General features: G+C 45.8%; 1 protein-coding gene across 2 annotated transcripts; it reads left to right on the plus strand.

The window, feature by feature from the left end:
• The first annotated feature begins 8,477 nt into the window (after window positions 1–8,477).
• IRX1 (iroquois homeobox 1) lies at window positions 8,478–14,366 on the plus strand. 2 transcript variants are annotated; one of them, XM_082755077.1, is made up of 5 exons: window positions 8,478–8,575; window positions 8,914–9,210; window positions 11,689–12,703; window positions 13,206–13,278; window positions 13,671–14,366. In XM_082755077.1, the coding sequence occupies exons 2-5, from the start codon at window positions 8,947–8,949 to the stop codon at window positions 13,726–13,728; spliced, it is 1,410 nt and encodes a 469-aa protein (XP_082611203.1). In that variant the 5' UTR covers window positions 8,478–8,575; window positions 8,914–8,946; the 3' UTR covers window positions 13,729–14,366. The 2 variants fall into 2 exon arrangements, with proteins under 2 accessions (XP_082611203.1, XP_082611202.1); XM_082755076.1 differs by having other exon boundaries at window positions 8,484–8,663.
• The last annotated feature ends 8,396 nt before the right edge of the window (window positions 14,367–22,762 follow it).

Raw genomic sequence — 22,762 nt, forward strand, 5'->3', positions numbered from 1 at the left:
CCCCAAATCGTGACAGAAATTAGAGTACCCCGGAACTGGAGAAGGCTGAGGATCGTCTCCACCACTCTGTTCCTGCCTTACATCCAGCGCATCTTCAGATCACTGAGCATGAGCCGCGGCCCGAGAGGGGCTCTCCGGGCTTCCCCACAACCGCTGAGGCCGAGCACAGCTCCACTGGGCGGTAATTAAGCGCAATTGACTGAGCACGAGCAGGCATGTCTGCAGCACTCCGGCCAGTCGGGGTGGAACCCGCAGCGAGCCCACCTTTCATTCAAAGCACCGACGTGAGAACGTTGGTGGAGGGCGTTGCGCGGTGGTGCGCGCAAGCTCCGCACCGTCCCCCGACGGTAGCAGGGTTCTGGGGGCACACGGCCCCCACCACCCCCGCCGTGTGACTGGTAGGACACATCCTGCCCGGCAGCGGAGAGTGGGATAGCGGCCGGCCGCAGCCCGGCGCGGCGAGTGCCGGGGATGCACGGTCCTCCCGGCGGAGCCCCCTGCCCTCGGGAGGGACAGCATGCGACTTGGATGCTTTGAACGGCGGGGAAATGTCCCAGCTTCGCCTCGGTCTGGGCACTTGGGCTGATTCGCGCCCCTGTGCACCTGTGGGCTCACTGGTGGTGCGCTCCTCTTCTGCCGGCCCCCCCCCGAATGGGAGCTTCAGTGTTACATCTTGGGGACCCCAGGCAAGATTGTGTGTCCTAGCTCGAACCAGTGCTTCAATGGTGTTGAAGCTTAGTTTAAAGCTTGCTTCTTCTTTCACCCTCTTTTCCCGAGACTTTCCACTCTCCCTCTTGCCGGTGCTTCCCATGCGGAAATGTTTAGTAGGCAAGAGGGACAAATACCTCCATCTTGTTTGTCATCCCCTGGTCACCTTGGCCACTTCCAAGGATACGGCTTAATGCCCTATTCTGAAAGCGATCGAGCCTTCTGCGTGGTGCTAGAGCATCAGAGGGGAAGAAAAGGCTGGGCCGACTCCCCACTGCTCCCCGCCCTCCGGTGCAAACCCAGCGGACGGGCTCGTTGTGCTGGGGAGAGGAGGGCCCGAAAATGCCGGGTCTGAGCGACTGGTAGCTCCTTTCAAGGGGTCCTATGGCCAAGCGCTATAGAAGAAGGAGAAAATTAAAATAAAAAATGTAGGGACCTGCAGGGCAGTAGAACGCATCAAGGAAAGCTTCCCTCTATTGAATTATTGTTGTTAATAATAATAATAATTATTATTACTAATAATTATTATTATTATTACTATTACTATTATTAGGAACATAATCACCGAGCTATGGTGCTTTCAGACGAATCTTCTGACAAGTGTTGCAGTTCACCACTGTGTGCGTAGTGTCTTGGAAACAAACAATGCAGTAGCTGTAAAACTTGGGGACGGAGGATAAAGGTCAAGGGTAGAGGATAGACAGTTTTTTGCTGTCTCGGGTGAAGAATCATAAATAATCAAAGAATTGTCACCAGCTACACTGATCACAAAACTGGGGAAAAGGGGGAGGGGAAAAGAAAAAAAAAAAAAAAAAAAAAAGAAAGAAAGAAAGCGACATTTCTGCAGCTCTGACACCTTCCCGACCAGGACCTTTTGCGCGCACAGCGCTGTGGATGCCGCGGAGCAGTTCCACACCCGCGGAGCCAGGCGATGCGCAGCCTCACCGCTCCACGGCGGCAGCCGGGCGACCTCGCCACCGCTTGTCGAGTCCCGCCGGCGCGGGCTTTTCGCCTCGAAATTCCCCCTGCGGAGCCGCCTGCGTCCCGATTCTCCATCCCCGCTCCCTGCCCACCGCAGCGCGGTGGTGCGCGTTACTTACGCGGGTTACTTGCCCGGGGCTCACTGCGGGAAGCCCGAGGGAGAGGGTGGGAGCCCTGGCCGTAGAGGGCTCGCCCACGGCTGACTGAATCAAAGAGTTAAAATATAAAAGCACTTTTTTTTTTTTTTTTTTTTTTAATATTAATGTTCTTATAACGGAAGTTCTTATCAGTGGGTTGCACTGTACTTGGCAAACAAGCCTTTTTACCTTTTAAACAAATAATTCATTAGGTAATTAAATTCAAGTGAGATTACTCTAATTAAATATACACTGCTGTTGAATCATAATTTCTATGTGGCCTAGTTAAAGATGAACGATCTCTTATTTCTGAAAAAAAGAAAAAAAAAAAAAAAAAAAAAAGCTTTAAAAGAATTCCCCAGTGACTGGAATAATAGATTTATACACCACCATACAGAGGTCATTTCAAGAAAGAAGAGACACCAAACACAACATAAAGGGACTTTTCATGTCTGGAGATACTAGAATTTCAGGTTTTATTGCTGCGAGTTCTATTAAAAGACTTTGTGGAACCTAGGAGGAAATCAAAATTATCTTTCAAAAGGCAATAAGTTATATAAATATGTGCACAAACAGAAATGTGTCTCTGAAGGTATTAGTTCTGCATAATTTCAGATGAGTAGCTACTAGGCCTCAAAGGAAACAGTGCATCTTGAAATGCTCTGAAGGCTTACATTGGCCAAAATAAGGCAGGACTTTAGCAAAATTAGAAGTAACTTTGTAGCCAACGATGTGCTATATGTCCTGGTTCCCTTTAATAGCATTAGGCGTTCAAACCATAAAGACTAATCTGGAGAGTAGAAGTTCCTGCTCTCTGCTTTGATCTCCCTCCTCTTGGCTGTTTAAAGCTGACAGTTTGGCTGAATGGCATTCACTGCTTTCATTTGTAAGACATGAGTTTCCTAGTGTTCCAGAGCTAGCAGCTACACCTGTACTGCAGGAATTTACAATACATTGCTCCAGGATGGCATTGATTTGGGACGGGTGAAATACAAACACAAACTAATTAAAAACTGCATAATGCAGCCCTACAGGAACAAGACAGAAAAACAAATAAATACAACTGCAGCTGGCACGGCAATTGTGCCTCTGCCCCCAAGCAACAGTCTGGTGACATAAAATTATAAACCTTTAAAATCTCACATAATTGCTGTTGATCATTTCGGAGACAAAATGGAAATTATTTTGTTAATTAAGTTCAGATCCATAAAATATTCATAGGTAGGTAGACAGCCGGATGGACAGATAGATATAGAGAAGTAGATGATTCATTCTGTAGATCTGTCAGCTTGTTTATATAGGCCTGTGTGCATAGCTTTAACAATTCATTTGCAAAACAGCTAAGGAAGGGAACATCTATGCATTCTCATTCAAAAATAAGTACAAGTTGCAACCGAGGTGGTCTGAGATAAAGGTTTAATAAAAAAAGTCACTGCCAGAATACTAGGGGAAAAAATCAATTTATCTTAATTTGCTAAAAGAGAGAGAGAGTGAAATTTCTTTTGTATTAATATCCCCTCTCTCTGAATAACATAATCCTTGTAAATGCCTTATTAGCTGTTACCTTGAATACAGTCAAATGCTTCAGCTGATCAGACTACGATTCCTCCCTGCGTTATCCATACCTACGTGCTCGCATTTAGGGGATCGGCCAGGTATCCCTGACTGCAACTTTGGATTTGTTTGGACAGATCAAACCATTCGTTTGCACGGGCAGACGTCTGAAGACTGCTGTTGCTGTGAATTAAATTTACTAAAAGAGTGAGTTCTTTTTTTTTTTTTTTTTTTTTTTTTTTTTTTTTCCTCTCTCACAGAATTGTTCATCGGATTGGGCGTGAAGGGGAGGGAGGGGGAATCTGGCGCTGCAGAGATACATCGCCTCTCCGCCTATAATTGTTTGACACATGCCCTGTTGTCACAAAGTGGGGTTGTTTCCCAGACCCTGCTGGAAAAAGGTGCAAAGTAATAATGAGTGTTTAACAAGGCTCATAAATCAGGGCTGATGAGAAGCGCTCGGGACGGACGCTCGGAGAAGACAGGGCCTGGCAGCGGGTGACCAGCGAAAGGAAACGAGCACGGCGGTAGTGCAGAGCGGGAGCAGCGCTACCGACACCCCAAAAAGTGCAAGCCGTCAAATGCAGCGCGGCCCCATGCTAGATCAGACATAATGCACTTAATGAAAACTCAGTCAACTGATCCAAATAGTCGACAGTCGGCGAATAATTATAAGCTAGGCAAGATATATTAAATTAATGGATTCAGTCCTGCACAAAAGTATCATTAGAATGTATAGGATTGATACTTAACATGGTACAGTTATTTTAAAATTACACATTAAAAAAAAAAAAAAAAAGACAAAAAAAGGCAGTGAAAGTACGTGGTAGGAACAGCGAGAAAATTAGCATCGCAAGAATAATCTATTTTTGGTAGTTTTTGATTGTTGTTGTTGTTTGTTTGTTTGTTTGTTTGTGTGTGTGTGGGTTTTTTTTGTTTGTTTGTTTTTTACCTTCATGTTCTTTCCATAGGAAAGACCATTGAAGCAGACTATTAACTAGAGAGACCATCTTAAAATTATTTGTTTTATCACTGATTCGAGCTAAAAATCAAGAGAGGATTTGCAGAAGAAATCGTTTGCCAGGATGTTTCAAAGCAGTCACAGAATTAAATGAAAACTTTTTTTCTCGAGCCACAAACAAGGCGCTTTAGCGATTAAGCCTCTCTTTCTTTTGGTAGATCTTATTATCAATGCCGCATAAAGCCCGAGTTTTGCTAACAGATTTAGGCGCACGTGTATCTGTATGCAGATACAGTGCACAAATGCGTGCATGTCTGTGGAAATTACACGGGTGAACTGTAGCCTAATAAATATCTGAACTCCATTCTCAAAGTGTGCTCTGCTTAGTATCTTATTCTTCCCATAGTTAGGTGTCTCCTTTCAACATCTCTGTCATCTCCATTTGAAGATATTTTCAGCGGTTTATCACTGCCATCTCCAGCCCTGCACATTTGCAGCAGGTTATCACAATTGCCAGTCCCCCCTGGCTGATGTGTTGTGTTGATTACCATCAGTGCCCTCAGATATTTGGTGCGGATTCCCAGCACTGCAATATCCACTCTTAGGACATCTGGAGCAGATCAAAATCACTGACTTCATTTTTCAGTAGAGTCAGTGTTAAAGCTTCACATATCCTCTTTGCAAACATACCCTTTAGTCAATTCCTACAGAACCAGCCTTTAGTTAAAATTCGGCCAAGCAGCGACCCCTATGTCTGGATTTGCATTTCTTATCGGACACCTATCTAAACTGATTTGTTAATAATAAAAAGAAAATCTCTTGGCAGTGGATGCATCGCCTTAAGAAACTGGAAGGATCACACTGTCTTAGCAAGCTCCTTCTCCGGAAAGGCTCTTTAAGGAGAAGTTTATCTGCCCAATGATCTCTGAATTATACGAGCGTGGCCATTTAGGTCGATTTACTTTAAACAGTATACAATTTATTTTAAGCGATTACCTTAGGTATAATCACATTATACCCAGCGCTGCTATATATTTCTCTCCCGCTTGTTTTCAGATGCACATCCGCTCTCCAATGGAAAGGTGACTCTGTTTTTCACTCTGATCTCAATTTCTTCCTTGCTACGTGACCCTTCAGCGTTTTAAAAGCGCTGTTCAGCTAATGAGTTGGCACCGCGTTCCTTTTTGTTAGATTTTGCCGAAAGTTAAGGAGACATTTGAGCTACCACAGCACAGGTCTCGGAAAAAAAAATAATAATTAAAAAAATAATAATAAATAAATAAATACAAGATTACAGGAAGAGATGTTAAATATTTTTTTTCCCGAATTACGTTTAAGAAGACCTTTTCGAAAACACTGTTTTATTCAATCTCCTTAAAATTTCAAGCTAATTTATGGGTGGGAAGGGGGAACGGTGATCACACCAACCTTTTGGACTGTTTAGGGTTTAGGGAGATTTTCCTGGTGCTTCTGGCAGCTGACGATGATGTTTGTAATTTTCCGTACACTTTCGTTCTTTCCGCACTTTCCTGATTAAGCTCCTGCTATAGGTCTTGTATGGGGGAAATAAACCCAGGATCTCCCAAACCTTCACTAAACTGATTTTCAAGCTAAGTAGCTTAATATAGCAGCTCTGGTCCCCGCTTACTTGCACAAGGGGGAAAAAAATTAAAAAGGGCTTTGAAAGGTTGCCTGCTAACGTGACTTAATAAACTGCCAGAAAAATGGGCAATGTCCAATACAGGAGCGGGAACTGCGTGGTGAGGGATTCGCATTTACTGATCAGAATTGTGCATAATTAATGGCGCTTATCCTCGCGACGGGAACTTTTCAGTTGAGAAACAAAGCTCTCCCTCCCAGCCCTGAAACTTTCCCCCTCCACGGTGCGTTTCTTTTTTTTTTTTTTTCCTTTCTTAATTTTTCCCTTCCCATTTTGTCCTGTTTCCAAATCACCGTTCCAGGTAACTCGCACTTTTTTTTTTTTTTTTCTTGCTGTTTATTTGCTTTATTTCCACGCAAGGCGTAGAATAACAAAGTTCGCCCGGAAAAAAAAAAAAAAAAAAAAAAATGTTGCGCTGATAAAAAAGCAAGAGGGACATTTTTTTTTTTTAATTTATTTATTTTTTTCTTGACCTGATCTGAGCGGGATGGGAGCGGGTGGGGGAGGGGGTGACTCACATTTCTTAAGCCTCCGAGTGGAAACCTTTTTTCTGGATACATATTCCGACCAGATCTAAAGCGCTAAGAAGATTTCGGCAGCGTCGGTGCCTTATCCCACCTTTATTTACCTGCAGCCCTTGTAACGTGACACTTCCCTTCGCAAAACACCGCGGCAGTTTCCAAACCCCACTCAAGCTTTGTCACGGCCATGCATTTTTGACTGAGGGTCGCTCTCCTGCTCGCAGGGTGAGATTTTGGAGCCGGGGGAGCGCGGGGAGGGGGGCGTACGGGGGGTCCTCCTCTCCCTTTTAGCCATGAGGAGGGGAGAGATCACTGCTTCTAAGTGATGGGGGAAGGAAGTTAACCCAACTCGCAGGGGTGGAGATGATTCCCGCAGCGCGGGGCGGGCAGGGTTGGCCGGGCTTACAGCTGCCCCACGGAGGCTTTGGGGGGCGGCAGGGGCTCCCCGCGGGCCCCCCGCCTTGGGGTCGACCCCCACGCTCGGAGCGGGTGCGAAGCCCACGGTGGCGCGCCGACCCTCGGAGTTGGCTCCTGCCCCGGGCTTGGGGAAAAAAGGACAGAGACATCCGCGCTCCCCTTTTCCGCTTTCTCCCTCCCCTCCCCTTCGCTCGCCCCCAGACAAACACTCTCATCCCAAAAAGCAGCGGCCCTGCGCCGTGCCGGCCCCTTGAGGCAGGGAAAGGAGAGTTGGAGGAGCCGCCACCCCGGCCGGATCGGGGAGCGCCCGGCCACGTCGAGGGAGCTGGGGACATCCCGGGCAGGTCACGGTGACAAGTCATTTCCTCCGAGGCGGCCGAGTCCCGCGGTCCCTCGCAGAGGGGTCCTTTGTCTACCGCTGCACCTTCCACCCGCCTCTCAGGGGAAAGGGGGGAGAGGAGAAAAAAAAAAGCAGCCCTCTTAATAACGATGGTGGCAACAGACTGTTTGGGTCCTTGTATCCCCCCACACCTCAACATTTCCCTTAGTCCCCGCTGAAAGGGGCGGTTTGGAAGTTGTGACAGTCTACAAAAGCCCGCCAGGACCCCCCGGCTCAGGGGCGAGGGCTTCGGGGCTTCCGTGCCCCCCGGCATCCACGTCGCCCCTGTCGATTTGCGAGATTATTTATCGCCGACATCCCGAGGACTGGCGCGATGCCTCTGAGACTTGCCCCCGAGCGTCAGTCGGTCGGCGGGGCATAAGGAGGAGAGGGGGGAAGGAGGGGCGGGGGGAATCTCTGCGGGTATTTTTTTTTTTTTCCTTTTCTTTTTAAATAAAGATTTCTGTGACGAACGACTACGAGCCTTTTGACTTTTCAGCAAAGTTGTGTGTGTGTGTGTGCGTGGTGTGGCTTTGTGGGGTTGCTAGACATAGTTAGCATTTATTTATTTATTTATTTATTTATCTGTTTAGGTGGTGGGGAGGTTGCTTTTTTTTTTTTTTTTTTTTTTTTTTTTTTCCTAGTGGTAAATTGTTACAAGTCGCCTGTCTACAGAGCCCACTTTTTCTCTCACGGCCACTCTCGTTTGTTCCCGAGTCCAACGACGACAAGGGGGACTCAATGCTAAAGGTGGAAAAACCCGGCACCGCAGTTGTTTTTGTTAAAAGGGGACACACTAAGGCTGCGAAACAGCAAAACCCCAATGTTGGACAGCTGTAAAATCGTGTAGACAGGTTGTCATACAGCAGTGGGGGCTTTTCTGAAAGGAGCCCATTGCTAAACATTAAATACACACACAGCACAGCACAGCAGCTGCGCGGACACACGCACACACACACACACACACGCACGCCTGGAGGAAAGTGGCCCGGGCTGAGCTGCGCACCACGTGCTGCACCGGGGGGGCCGGCGGGGGCGCGGGGCGGCGCTTGCAGCTCAAGTGGATGCCAATCAAAACATCAACTTCAAATTGTATCTGAAAGATCAGCCTAGGACCTAAGGGCAGACACATCAGTTGGAGCTCAATTGTTGATCAGATCACATCTAAGGGATTTAGGAGCACAGAAGAGCCGAGATTTGAGGAAAGACACCCCACTGAATCCTTCCACACTCCTCCTCCTCCTCCTCCACACCTAGGTTGCAATATCTCTCTGACAGAAAGAAATCAGAACGAAAAAAGAAAATTACCGGCTCGATTTCTGTTCTCTCGCCCTGCCTGACTCCAGTAAAGAGGGGTGGGGGGGGCGGGGGGGGGGGGGAAGGAAAAAAAAAAAAAAAGAGAGAGAGAGAAAGAAAGAGATCCTAAGAAGCCCGGGTTTGTTCCTCTCCCCTTCCCGGCTGTTCAAGTCTCCCTCCTCCCCTTTTCTTCCTTTTTTTTTTTTTTTTTTTTTTTTTGGTATAATTCCCTCCCCCCCCCCCTTTTTTTTTGTATTATATATATATATTTCTGCCGCTTCTACCGCCGCCGCCGTCAGTGCCGCCGCCGCCGCCGTGCCCGCGCCCCGGAGATGTCCTTCCCCCAGCTGGGCTACCCGCAGTATCTCAGCGCCAGCCAGGCGGTGTACGGGAGCGACCGGCCCGGGGTGCTGGCCGCCGCCGCCGCCGCGGCAGCCGCCGCTGCCGCCGCTTCGGGCCGGCCGGCGGGCGCCGAGCTGGGCAGCGGATCGGCCGCTGTCACCTCGGTGCTGGGCATGTACGCGAGTCCCTACAGCGCCCCCAACTACAGCGCCTTCCTGCCCTACACCGCCGACCTCGGCCTCTTCTCCCAAATGGTGAGTGGGCACCGCCGCGCATCCTTCCTTCCTTCCTTCGTTCCTTCCTTCCCCCACCCTCCTGTACCCATTTCCCCCGCGTCCCTTCGGGCCGCCGATAGAGTCAGAGGGAGGGTGCGGGGGGCTGAGGTCCGAGCTCCGCGGGGTGGCGGAGGCCGCGGAGAGCGCGGCAGGGGCTGGGGACGGGGCGCGGGTCGTCCCCGCTGCCGCCGCCGGGCAAAACTCCTCCAAGTTTTGCTTCTCGGAGGGGGAAAGCAAGGATCCTGAGCCCTAGAAACTCGGCTGTTTCTTCTTGTTGTTATTGTTGCGGTTGGAGACGGGCGGTACCGATGGTGCTGCTGCCTCAGTGGGCTCTCCAGCCCGCTGCTCTTCCCATCGGGTCTTTTTCTTCCGTCCCGGGTTGCCCCGAAAGGCCGAAGTGTGGTCTAGGTAGCTGCTACGTCCGTTTATTTTCGGGCATTTTCTTTAAGCTTTAAAAACTGTCCGCTCACTTCCCTGAACTTTTCCCACTCTGATTATGGCGAGACAGAATTTGCATCCAGCGAAGGAGGGCATCCACTTTCCATTATCCGTGTCGGGGCAGAAAGGCACATTGGCATTACCCCTAAATCAAATTACTGTTATCGTAGTTCTCCTCGCATTTTTTTTCATCCCCGTCAGAACGTAATAGGTAAAAAGTGAAAAATCTTTTATACTAATTGTTTTTCGTCTCTGGTGTCGCTGAAACGTTTTCTTTGCTCATGTCTGCAAATTTCTCAGCGGCGGTACGAATAGGTTCTACTTTATTTCTCAATACCCCTCTGCTCTCTCCCCTGAAACATAAAAGTGTGAATATTTATAACTAGGTGCATGCAAGGCATAACTTAGAGGGGTTTTTGATACATGTACATGTATGCGTGCAGGCAGGCAGATAGGCTGTTGAACAAGGGTCTTCGCCTGAAAGCGGCTCATTTTGTGCTGCAAACATTTCCTACGAAGGCAGTTTTAACAGCATGCGTTCCCTACTTTTTTAACCTTGATTTTGGAACGCAGTAAAAGTTGACACAGAAGCAATGAGTGATTTACAAGTGGCTTCTTCAAAAGAATTCCCAGCAGAGATCATAGAAATAATATAATTTCAGCAACAATAACAAAAGACAACGGAATAAAGGGGGTGCAGAAAGCCTACTCTGTAACACATTATAAAAATTGCATCGGACTTCTCCTTATGTATAAGCTTTGACTCTGAAATTAAAATACACGTTCGTTTATAAATGTTTGACAGAGTTAGATTAGTTTCTCTGGTGACATTTTTGAGAGGTTCATTTTTAAGGCTGACATAAAATTTCGCAAGATTAATGCTATGGGTATATTTCTTGACTAGAAGAAAGCGACATTGTAGTAGGGAGAGAAAAAAAAAAAAAAAAAAGGCTTTAAATGTTAGATACTCAGCAACAGTTTCCTTTCCTACTCGCAAAGGTATCCTGGTGTTTTACTACAGTAGTTCACCACGATGGCGATATTTTGAGATAAATTCTACGATTCCGAGCATTTGGAAAATAAGATCTAAAATATTAAGTTAATATCTGGGCTATTTGCGGTAATAATGAGGCCTAATGAGCTTGCTAGAAAGATAAAATGTTATTTAGCAAAACACCTGATGGGATAATTTGACTTGCTGTGTTTTACTACTGATGATAAAAAGAATATTGATTGCAAATAAATCACCGTCTCTAAACGCTTGTAAACAATTTGTGTTTGCTCTGCTCAGATCAAAGCAAAACTTATAAGATAAAGTATCTGCATATACATATTCTACAGTACACGGATCATCCTGCATTCCAGAGTTTAAAGGCTTTTGTAACACTTGGAAGTCAATATTTTACACCAGATTCCCAGAGTATTATTGTGTGTGTGCTGGGGGGGATGCTTGTGTGTGGAAAACCTCTCATATGAGAATTGCATTCGCGCTGAAGTTGTGCGTTCATCTCCCCAGCCACGTCTCACACCAACTCCTTTTAAAGGCAGATCTGGAGCCAAATAAGAATGCTCTGAATGCATCTGTAATATCCTCCTGGATATTTTGCAGATAAATGCAACATCGTGAGAAGGCATTAGTTGGTAACTCTGGTGTAATACCTGCTTTCTCTGCCCGATAATTTTGAGCACACAGTAAATTGTCTCATTGAGGTGAATGTGAACTTGCTGCATTCCCACTGATTAGATTTGGTTTGGGGAGAAAACATGCATTATGTCTAGCATAACCCAGCTGAGTCCTTCTTTCCTGTCTCTGCAAGAAGGGGGGATCATTTGGGAATTCCTCTGCTTGATGTAAACGTGAAAAGCCTGGAGCGGGGAGGGCTGAATCTGACTGTGAAGGCCCTCTGCACTACTCAAAGGCGTATTCTGGCTCCCAGAGTAGCCTATTCAGATCTGTTAGAGACACTAATGAGATAACTGATGTGCTTTTTCCTCTCCGCTTGTCTGAATGTGTTGCAGGGTTCCCAGTATGAGCTGAAAGATAATCCTGGTGTCCACCCTGCTACCTTTGCTGCCCACACTGCCCCCGGCTATTATCCTTATGGACAGTTCCAGTACGGGGACCCAGGACGACCCAAAAATGCCACCCGGGAGAGCACCAGCACCCTCAAGGCCTGGCTCAATGAGCACCGCAAGAACCCCTACCCCACCAAGGGTGAGAAGATAATGCTGGCCATCATCACCAAGATGACCCTCACCCAGGTCTCCACTTGGTTCGCCAATGCCCGCAGGCGGCTCAAGAAGGAGAACAAGGTGACCTGGGGATCCCGGAGTAAGGACCAAGAAGATACCAACCTCTTTGGCAGTGACAATGAGGGAGACCCCGAGAAGAATGAAGACGATGAGGAGATCGACCTGGAAAGCATAGACATAGACAAAATTGATGAAAATGACGGGGAGCAGAGCAACGAGGAAGAGGAGGAGAAGCCTGATCTCCTGAGACAAAGCAGTGAAGAGGATCACTTGGAAAAAGACAAGGATTTGGCACTGTCAGGGTCTGAAGGGCTGAAACCCAAAGATGCACTGGCCATGGTGAAGGAGGCCTCTGACAACAGCACACGAATCATCAGCCCTGGGGGACAGAGCAACTTGCAGATGCCATCTCACAGCAAACCCAAGATTTGGTCTTTGGCAGAGACGGCAACCAGCCCTGATGGCGGCCTGAAATCCTCCCCCCCTCCACCCCCTCCTCCCCAGGTTAACCACACTTCTCCACAGATCCAGCATCCTGCTTTTCTCCCCAGCCATGGACTCTATACGTGCCAGATTGGCAAATTTCACAACTGGACAAATGGGGCTTTCCTCACACAGAGTTCCCTGCTAAATGTGAGGTCCTTTTTGGGAGTAAATCACCACCACGCTACTCACCACAACCACCACCTCCAGGCCCAGCAACAGCCTTCTGTTTTAACAGCAACCCTGGGAGCCCTAAGCAGTGAAAAACCTTCAGAGAGGACCAGTCCCAAACACCTAGGTAATGTCCCAGGCAGCCATTTCCCTTCTGCCCCACCACATGCACACCAGCTTCTTGAGGGATGGTGTCAGGTTCAGCCCCAGTGTAACTGACTGCTTTTGATGGTGTTACAGACAGTATAGCCTGGTACTGAATTTTACTTGCAGCATGTTGGTTGTATGCATTAAATCCATTTCATATGGGCTATTACATTCTCACCCTACACACCCATTAGACAATTTAAGAATGACAGAATAGGCCTGCAAAAGTATGCTCTTCCCTCCTTCCTGATGGTCAATGATGGTCCAAAGCATGGCAAGAAAAGCTTGTGTACTCCTTAAATATTGAAAATAAGTGATTACAACCATGCACTTGTGTTGTATGTATGCAAATGTACATGCAAACATGTACAACTACACGTGTCCTAACAAGTGGGGCAGAGGGAGATGAGTTTTTTGCACACTGTACAGATTTTTGTTGGTTTTATTCTAATCATTTTCCCTTGTTTTCTGTCTCCTTCTAGAAAGAGAAAATGTACCAAGAACCGAATCCCCACCTCAGCCGCTCAAATCGCCCTTCCAGCCTGTCCGTGACAAGTGAGTTTGTTTGTTTGTTTTCACTGAAGGAATGTTACTTATGCGAAAACAGAGTGCTTGAATAATAAAGACTAATTATAACACCTAATCAGCACCATAATACTACATACAGAAAACAAGAACAACATAGAAGTTGCTGTAATCTTTTCAAAGTTAGGCTAAATTACAATTGTACATAGCCAGACTAACTTTTCTGAAACTTAACAGACCTCAAAGATCTTGTGTTAATTACATTAATGACAAAGATTTCTGTGCAGTTAACTAATAGTAGGATATTATAGCAATAGTCAGGCGATTATAGGAAAGGATTCTCTCTCTCTTTTTTTTTTTTTTTTTTTTAACTGAAAGTTTGTTACGTCTTTTTTTTTTCCTTCCTCCTTTCCCCCCTGCAGCTCTTTGGCTCAGCAAGAGGGAACACCGAGAATTTTAACAGCTCTCCCTTCTGCTTGATTAAGTGGTTTGCTGAGAAAAAAAAAATAATAATAATAAAAATTACAGAGACTGGTATTAAGGACAGAAAAAAAAAAAAAAAAAGGAAACGATATAAACGACTCCCATCAATCTCTTTTTTGCAATAAGGTGGTGCAAATCCATAAAAGCGATTACACAAATCTGTAGATGGATCCCCTTCTTCATTGTACCAATTCAGATCGTGTTATTCTAACCATTCTTGGGTTATTTGGTAAATGTTTCCCATGTGTTTGTGTTTTTTCTGTATATAGAGTGATTTCAGATTGTAAATAGCGCGTCAGCAAAACTTGTCTAAATCATATATTTTTGTCTAATAAACTAAATGAAATTATGAACTCTCTTCAGGTATGTATTCTCTGTTGCTGCAGATCTTAAAAATATATTACAAATCTATTCAAACATTTATAATTGCTTTCTAAAATGTCTAGAGATTTTGCCTTCACATAAATGAAATTTACTATACCAAATTCAAGCTTTTAAGGACTCTCATGGCTATTTTATCAAAAGCAAACTGCAACCTTCCCTTTCATACACGTAAATTTAAGAATCTCAGTGAAGCTAGTTCTTGAGTAGTGAAATTAAAGTTGTTCCTTTTAAATTGTGATGAATCAGATGTGTCCTGTACTATCCATTTTTTTCTGCATATAAATGGATCTGACTTTCACTTATGTTATAAAATACATTCTTGAAAATGAAAGGGGGAAGTATTCTCATAGTTCCCTAGTGTATAACTTTGCTGTCCAGACCAGTTACTACACTGGATCAGAAGGTTTATTGCTTTAGCACACATTCTGACGAAAGCCGAAAAATATTGGATTAGGACAGAATTTGTAACGATTTACTCTTTAAATAAATACAAGAGGAAACGTAACGATGAAAGATTTTTCCGTGTGAGATTAAGCACAATTTTACCACGGAGAAATGGCAGCTCTGGCACTTCCCAGAAGAAAGTACTCAGATTCCGATCTGATGGTTAAAAAGAGACTAAGACAATCTATCTGTTTATAAAGGCATTAATCTTCTAAAGACGGTCCGTTAAAATGTGTAATATTTTGAGTGTTTACTTCTTTTTTTTTCCTAAATGAGAACACTAAATGAGCATTGAGGTGCTAATAAGATACCAGATGGTTGTTGATGGTGGAAAATGGAAAGAAGCAGCTGGGAAAGTCATTAAGAAATAATGTGGTGACGCCCTACCCAAACCGAACCAACCTCAACCTTGTCGGAAACAAGATGAGATTTTCCAATAAAATATTAATAAAAATCTTGTCAGAGATCAGAATATTGATCTTGATTTAGCTGCACAATTAACGCAAGTAAAGACTGGTCTAGGGAAACTATCACTTAGAGATTTGTTGACGATGTAGTGGAGGCGGTGGACTTCAGGTTTTGCGTTTTTCAGATGGATGAGAGAAATAGATCAGGCGAGGTAGATTTGTGCGGGCTGGCTAGAGGACTGAAACGTTCAGCTCCCTGTCTTCTGAAAAGGGTCCCATTTTGACATCCTGCGGTTTCTAGCATACCATCAGTTAGTTTGCTTTCTGACTTCTCGTTGTTTGCTTTTTCCTCAATCGCAGGCAGCGTTTGCTACCGTTTCCAACAAGAGAGTATATTGCAGTTTTAAAGAAACCATAATAACTCAGCTTTTTTTTTTTTTTTTTTTTTTTTTTTTTTTTTGGGGGGGGGGAGAGGAAGGAAGGAAGAGAGAAGACGTCCTGTTAAATAAAATAAAACAAAATAAAAACACTTCACGCCTGTAAATCCAAACAGCGCGTCAGAAGAGTACCAGTGTAAACTTGACCGAATTCCTCTCTCTTTCATCTTATTTCCAAAGCAATAGATTCCCAAATTCGCGGCGCGGGCCGGATCGGGCCCCCCGCTGCCCGTTTGGCCGTCCCAAACCGGCACCTTTCGTTCAGAGCTGGCATTGGCGGAGCGCGCAGGGCCGCCCTGCCAGGCTAAGCGAACAGGGCGATGCCAAGCTGGCTTGGGAGAATAGGAAAAGGGATCGCTTCGCGGCTTAGAAACGTTAAGAAGGGGCTTTGCGGAGGGCAAGGGAGTGCAGGTGCGGGTGCACTCCCGCTCCCTGCCCGCCGCCAGTGCGGGACCGAGCGGGGCCGGGCAGAGCCGAGTTTTGGGCAGGCTTTGGGCAGGTTTTGGCAGGCTTTATGGGCAGGCTCGCAGCGCCCTCTGTGGGCTACGGGCGGCGCCGTCTCCTGGTCCGGCGCAGGGGCAGCCCGAGGTGCGGCCCCGACCCGAGCTCAGCCGGGCCGGGGGCAGGCTGCCCGCCTTGATTACAGCCAGAAAACCCGCAACGTCCTCCGCAGGGGGGGCCTCCAGCTCTGGTCACCCTCTGGACACTGAGGATTCCCACGCGTCGATGTTCGGCACTTTTCCTCTTTGGGGAACCTCATCATCTCTAGAGCAGGATCTCCTGCAAAACTTCAGTATATTTTTTTCCTTAGTTGCTTGCTTTTTTTTTTTTCTTTTTCTTTTTCCCTCACAACGCCAACGTATATCCTCATTTCCCTCCTGGGCCAGCTGACGGGGTTTACGGCAGGGGGCGGATAAAGACCCGCGGGGCGACCGCTCGCCACCGCCTGTCCCCGGGGAACCCGCTGCCTCTACTGGGCGAAGCCCCCGGCTCCCTCCTTCCCCATGCTGGTGAGGGCACAACCGTGCCGTGCCGTGCATCCCCCGGGGCCGCAGGTGCGCGCTCGGACGGCGGGTACAGGCTCCCCAATCCTCTCTCTTGTGCCCTCCCAAAGTTTCAGGACGGAGGCTTCCCCGTGGCACAGCGGGGAAGTGCTACCAGCAGCTGCAGAGTGAGCACTATTTGAGTCATTTCGGTTAGGCACGTTCTTGCCGTTCTTGGGTGCACGCCGAAACGCCCAGCAATCCCACAGGACCATCGCCTCAACCCGGCTGCTACCTGCAGCAGAGAGACGGCTTCGTTCGCTCTCCCCCCCCCACCCCAGCCACCGAGGAGGTTTCAGAGAAAGCGGCCGCTTCGCGCAGCCCACCGAAGGGGCCACCTCTGCACGGGGGCTCCCGGCTAGCCCCGCTGCGGGGCCGGGGGCGCCCTGCGCCCCGCTGCAGCCTGAGAGCCGAGTGAGGGCTCCATATTTCCTCGCTTTGCCTTGTCACGTGAGCGATGCTAGGAATGAGCCTTTACGTCACGTTGGCAGAGAAAATAATTTCTAGTTTTTCTGTCATATTTTCCATTTTCAGCGAGATCCACCCTGGCAGGCGTACACCAGCAAATACCACATGGTAGGGAGGGTAATAAAGGAACAGCTTAAGCTAAACGGTTCGCCTTAATTGGGAATGCGTTGGGCTGATAAGAGTAAATTGGAAAGTCCTCGTTTCCTACTTTTTTTTTTTTTTTTTTCCTCGTCATGACGGGACTCGAACCTGATAAATAAAGTCGATAGGAAAATTTGCTCTGAATTGGATGCGAGTTGCATGGAGTAATGCTTTTAGAACAACAACCAAGCGCCAAGATATATTTTCTCGCTATTTAAAAGGGCGGCAGAAAACATTTTACGTACATGTTTCCATAATCCTCTATCCCCTCCCTCCCTCCCCCCCCCCCCGGTGAAACTTGGCTCGCTTTCTTGTTTCTCTTATTATTTACTTAGCATTAACAGAAGAATGGCAGAAATCTGTGAAGAAAGAACACCGAAAAGTTGATATAATCCCGAGTTCAGCAAATTCTGAAATTTGCAATTGCCAGAACACACTAAAAGCAAACGGGAGCTTTACGGGGATTTAGCTTTGTCACTGAGACGTAGTTATGAAACGTGCTCATTGGTATGCGTGCCTCATTTTTTATTCTTTTTCTATTTTATTTTTAAAAGAAGTCTATTTTTAACTGGGGAAAAAAAAAAAAAAAAAAAGCACGGAGAAAAGGAAAGAGAAAATTAGTAAGGGTGTATGTGCTTAAACAGGCTCGTCTTTAAGATTGTTATCACTCCAAGCTCCTGTCAGCCCTTTTGTTGCTTCGGTTGAGTTCTTGACGTGCTCACTCCGAAACTTGAGCAGCTCCGAAGCCGGGAAGCCGCTGCCGACGACTGCAAGACGCTCCTGCGGGGGCGCGCTCCCGAGCCCACGGGGTGCCGGCGGGAGTCCCGCGCCGTACCCAGGCCGTGCCGTGCCGTGTCTTCGGCTCGGGTCTCGCTAGATCGCCCGGTAACTTTCATTGTATTTTCTTCCCCCCCCTATTCTTTTCATGGGCGCCGATCAATTATTCACAAGCACATTTATCTCCCCTACAATATGGAGAATTCATATTCATATCTCTGTTTTAGTGGCCTGACACTGATTAATGTAATATGCGCCGCGGCTCCGAGTGCTGCCCCTCTCTATGAATCATGCACTATAAAGTTTCAATCGTCCTTGAGGATGAGACTATTACAAAGAGTGCGACGCCGAGGGGGCGGGGGAGGCGGTGGCAGGGACAAAATGGCTTTCCGTCGCTGCCGGCCGCTGGCCCAGTGCTAAACTGCCTCACTCACTCAAGGAACCCGGGGACCGGCGGGAGACAATGTGGGTCCTACACCGCTGCTGCCCAGAGGGGCTCCACCCCCCCCGGGGCCGCCCCGTCAGGTGGGCGCTGGGGGCCGGGAAGGGACAGGGGTAGGGGCAGGGCCTGGGGTGCACTGGGCTGGTTCCCGGAGGCCGGGCCCCTGCTGCAGCTCGAGGGGGAAGGCGTTAAAGAGAGTCTCGAGTTCCAGTGTTGTTATATATATCTCTATATTTCGGTATTTTTATTTTTTCAATTCTTGAATGTCCTTAAAAGGCGAGGTGTAAAGAAGCTGGCGGAGGAGCGCTGGAGAGGCTGCAGGCACTCGAACAGCGCAGGGAAAGGGCTAGTGAGTGCTTTGCCAAGGGGTTGGCCAAACGCAAGCTTCCTGGCCTGCACTCAGGGACGGGGTCACCTCTCTGGTCCAGCAGCCGCCTCACTCTCAAATCCCACATTTTGCACCACCTGTCTCCCCACCACCCCATCTGGGAAACAGGCATTGGAGAGGAGACACTGGACCCACTCACACCACCCAACTCTCCACTCTGGATAAAGTCATCATAGCCCAAAAGGGCCAGTGCAAGTCCATGTGGAACTGGAAGGTGTTCAAGGCGGATGCAGGACACACCAGGCAGGACTCTCTGTCCCCACCAGGAAAGGCCATGGGGGCCCAGCAAGGAGGCACATGAGGCCTGATTCCAGTTTTTGAGCCACAAAGTTTTACATTTCAGCAGTAAATTTTACCTGGGACTAAAAAATCAAGTAAAACAGTGGAACATGTAATAAACATGGTCTGTGTGACATGTTTGCTGGTGAAAAGTTACATAAATGACTCACAGCGAGGTTGGTGTTCCCAATTGTGTGGTGCCCCCATGCAGTTTTGTTCATAGTTTGCCCATAAAACCAGCCATGTGTACAGGAATCGCTGGAAGTACCAGGAGACTGAAAACCCCACAGAAATAGGTATTCAAAATTTAAGAGTTAGAAAATATGAGCTCTTAAAACTAAACAATGTACTTCTGTGAGGAATTAATTTACTCGAGTCCCGTCACCATTATTAATATTAGTTTTGGCTTCTCTTTTGTGTATATGAAGAGAATACACTTATGGGTGTTTTTTTTTTTTTTTTTTTTTTTTAAAAAAAGGAATAAAACCCTACATCTTTTATCTGTTTTTACTTACTTTAACTAGCATTGCAGACATCCATCACGTTTGACAGCAAAACTTGTTTCCCAACATGTTCATTTGGAATCAAACTAATGCAAAAATGCAAACTCAGGCACACACTGAGTGCCGGTCTTGCCTCTCCTGAGAGAAGAGAAAGCCCCAATGTAAACTCCATGAAGAATTAAAGACGAGTTTAAAAAGTAACATTTATTTTTATTCCAGATTTATGGCTGACCCGTAGATAATTAAAGGTTTTATTTTGAGCTGTTGGCCCCACACAATACATTGTCCTTTGTTGCTGTGCAAGTAGCGCTTTCCCTGTGCTGCCTACGGTTCAAAAACAATGAAGCAATCCATTTATTTTGTTGGTCAATTGTAGCACAAAGTGAGGTGGTCAGTGTGGAAAGTTTATCACTGTCTTGTCCCTTTGGAAGAGGCAGAGCATTCACACACCCTCTGCCCCAGTACACAAATGTCAGTCTTTTTGCAGGCTGCTGTTTTCCTTTTGAAGATGCCGATGGTGTCTCTGATCCACTAATCCATTTATCCAGTTTCATGAGTGCATTGGCTGAATACGTTCACAATAGCCTTGCCCAGCTGGAAACAAGAAGTCAGGGAGTGCAGCCGGCACACCCACCAGTGCCTGACACCGCTCTCAGATGAGGATCGAGCGCTTGTCTCAAAAAAACACCCATCTCGACCCAAAACAACCCCCCCTGAAGCCCCTAGCCTGCCGCAATGCACCCAACCCTGCGATCCTATCCTTCCTTAGAGTAGAAATATTTTTAGCACCATCTATAGCATGTTACAGGCTTGTATTATCTTCATGATACTCAGCTGTATCAGTGAGGGCTGAAGCATGCTTGAGGAAAAAAAGAAATACCGTGGGGACTCTGCAAACAAGTGCACATTAAAGAAACTGGTCAGTTACTGCCAAAGGGCAGGGGGCACATGAGAGACAGTGGGCAGCGGGTTTCCATTTGTGTTTAGTGCTGTGCCGTTATTTGCCAGCTTTTTATTACATTTTAAATGTATGTTTAATTACCAGTGTTATTGGTAATAACAGAATGTTTGAAAATATTAAATACATTTGTGGGCTTGTGTGAAAAAGAAGTTAAAAGGTGTTCAGTGCACAGAATGTTAAAAAGATCTCACAATGAAGTGATTAACATTTTTATGAATAAAATTAATCACGCATTAACTCTGCAGCTCAATACATCTGAATGCCAAATGTTGCACAGCAGCCCTTTCCCCTAAACCCAAGAATTTTGGATGCAGTGTTGACCCACATCAAACACCCGTCTATTAGTAATAGCAGTGTAGTTATGAGAAGATATTTTAATAATGTACATTTACATTTGAGGCAAGCAAATAAAAAGGAGAAAATAAATTGGGGGTATTTTGTCAGGTTTTGTGAGGACTGGTAGGCACATAAAACATTAAGAAGCAATCAACAGAGGCAACTGTTGGAGAAAAAAAAAAAAGTTTACGTGGCACTGGTGGAGGCAAATAGCAAAGTCACCATAGTAAACAGATGCCAGGGGATTGTGCCTGACTCTCATTGGCTCTTATTAGTGCACTCATTGTTCTGTGCAAAGCTTATTAGGTTTTAAGATGGGAGCTTACCATTATTAAAATTTCCACTGTGTCAGATAATAAAATGTGATCTCCCTCTCCCTTCTTCCCGCTCTCTCTTCCTCCGTGTGTGTGCGCGTGTGTGTGTTTTCTAATCTCTTGCCACTGTGGTTTTGGGATTATTCCAGCAGACTGTACAAAGGGAAGCAAAGGCATCTGAAGTGTCACTCTACAGCTGTGGCAAAGTAACAGAATTTCCATTTTGTTGATGCTCCCAGCACATGTGTGCAGCAGAAGGTGATATCAAAGGAGCCGTTCTTCCTCAGTTCTGCACATTATTTTTCACTGCTGTGGCGAATCTCTCTGAGCTCCGTGAACCAATAAAACAACGGTCCCTGTTTGAGTTGATATATTAATATTTACTGAGGATTTGCAAGGTCGGGGCTAAATGTCAGCAGATTGCTGGGGCAGTACTGTGGGGAATAATTAAACAAATCTCACAGCAGTTCAGCCTCCTAACATCTTTATTAATCTTTTTTTTTTTTTTCTTTTTTTTTTTTTTTTTTTTTTTTCTTTTTCCTGAAACAGTATACTGAAATACTGCTTTTTCTATCTTAGTGAAGATTTGGGAAATTTAATAATAGAATCCTAGTTTGGAAGTATTTGTTTTTGACAGCTTCTTGGCCCACTCACCAACAGATGTTAGTTAGTTGGAAAGGCTATGATGTGTGAATTATCACCAAGCTGCTGGGATTCTCACCTGCCTCTCCATCAAATTCATCTTGACCAGTCTGCCAAGCACAATAACATTGCAGCGATAAACGGAAACCCAAATTGGCTTCATTAAGCAGTGAGTCCACTTGTCTAAGAGAAGAAACTGGAGGACCTCATCCAGTATGCATGTCTTCCTTAACGTGATTATAGCATGCACTTTAGTACAACTTAGACAATTCTCTTTAATAAGCTTCATAATTAGTGTTGGGATGCCTCATTACAAGTTATTGCCTGTAGCAGTCCTTGGCCAAACAGCCCTCTCAATCTGATTTATTATTTTATTTTATTTTATTTTATTTTATTTTATTTTATTTTATTTTATTTTATTTTATTTTATTTTATTTTATTTTATTTTATCAGGCAGCAGGAGCTGTCTAGAGCTTTTTGTTTGTATAATGGGGACTTGCATTAAGCCCCCAGTGTAAAAATACCACAAGGAAATTAATTGCTTCTGTGCAGATTCACCACAGATGTGTCCTGTTATGGGGAATGGAATATTTCTGACATTGCTATACTGCAGTGTGTTGGAAAAAAAAAAAAAAAAGTCTGGAATAGCTACAAATGCAAACATATCAGCATCCATATAGATTCCTTATGTTGTAGCTGAAAACAAGGAGATTTTTAAAGTGTGTCAGAACCTTTAAGCCTTTTTTGAAAGAAAGTAGATGAATTTTATTTTATTTTATTTTATTTTATTTTATTTTATTTTATTTTATTTTATTTTATTTTATTTTATTTTATTTTATTTTAATATTCCAAACCTACTAATAAAATACACATGTCCATGTATTCTGTTTGGTACTGGCTGATAAATGTGCTACTTAAAATAACACACACGAGGAGTGCGGTGACTCAACGCAATAAGAAGGCTGACACACAAAGCCGCCCTCAAGGTCAGTGGTTTGTTATCTATCACTGTTGGTCAGGTTGTGAATCACAGCTGCAAGTTTCAGCAAGTTAAGGGGAGGAGGA

Source organism: Aythya marila (genome assembly GCF_965140915.1).
Source record: "Aythya marila genome assembly, chromosome: 2".
Taxonomy (NCBI): domain Eukaryota; kingdom Metazoa; phylum Chordata; class Aves; order Anseriformes; family Anatidae; genus Aythya; species Aythya marila.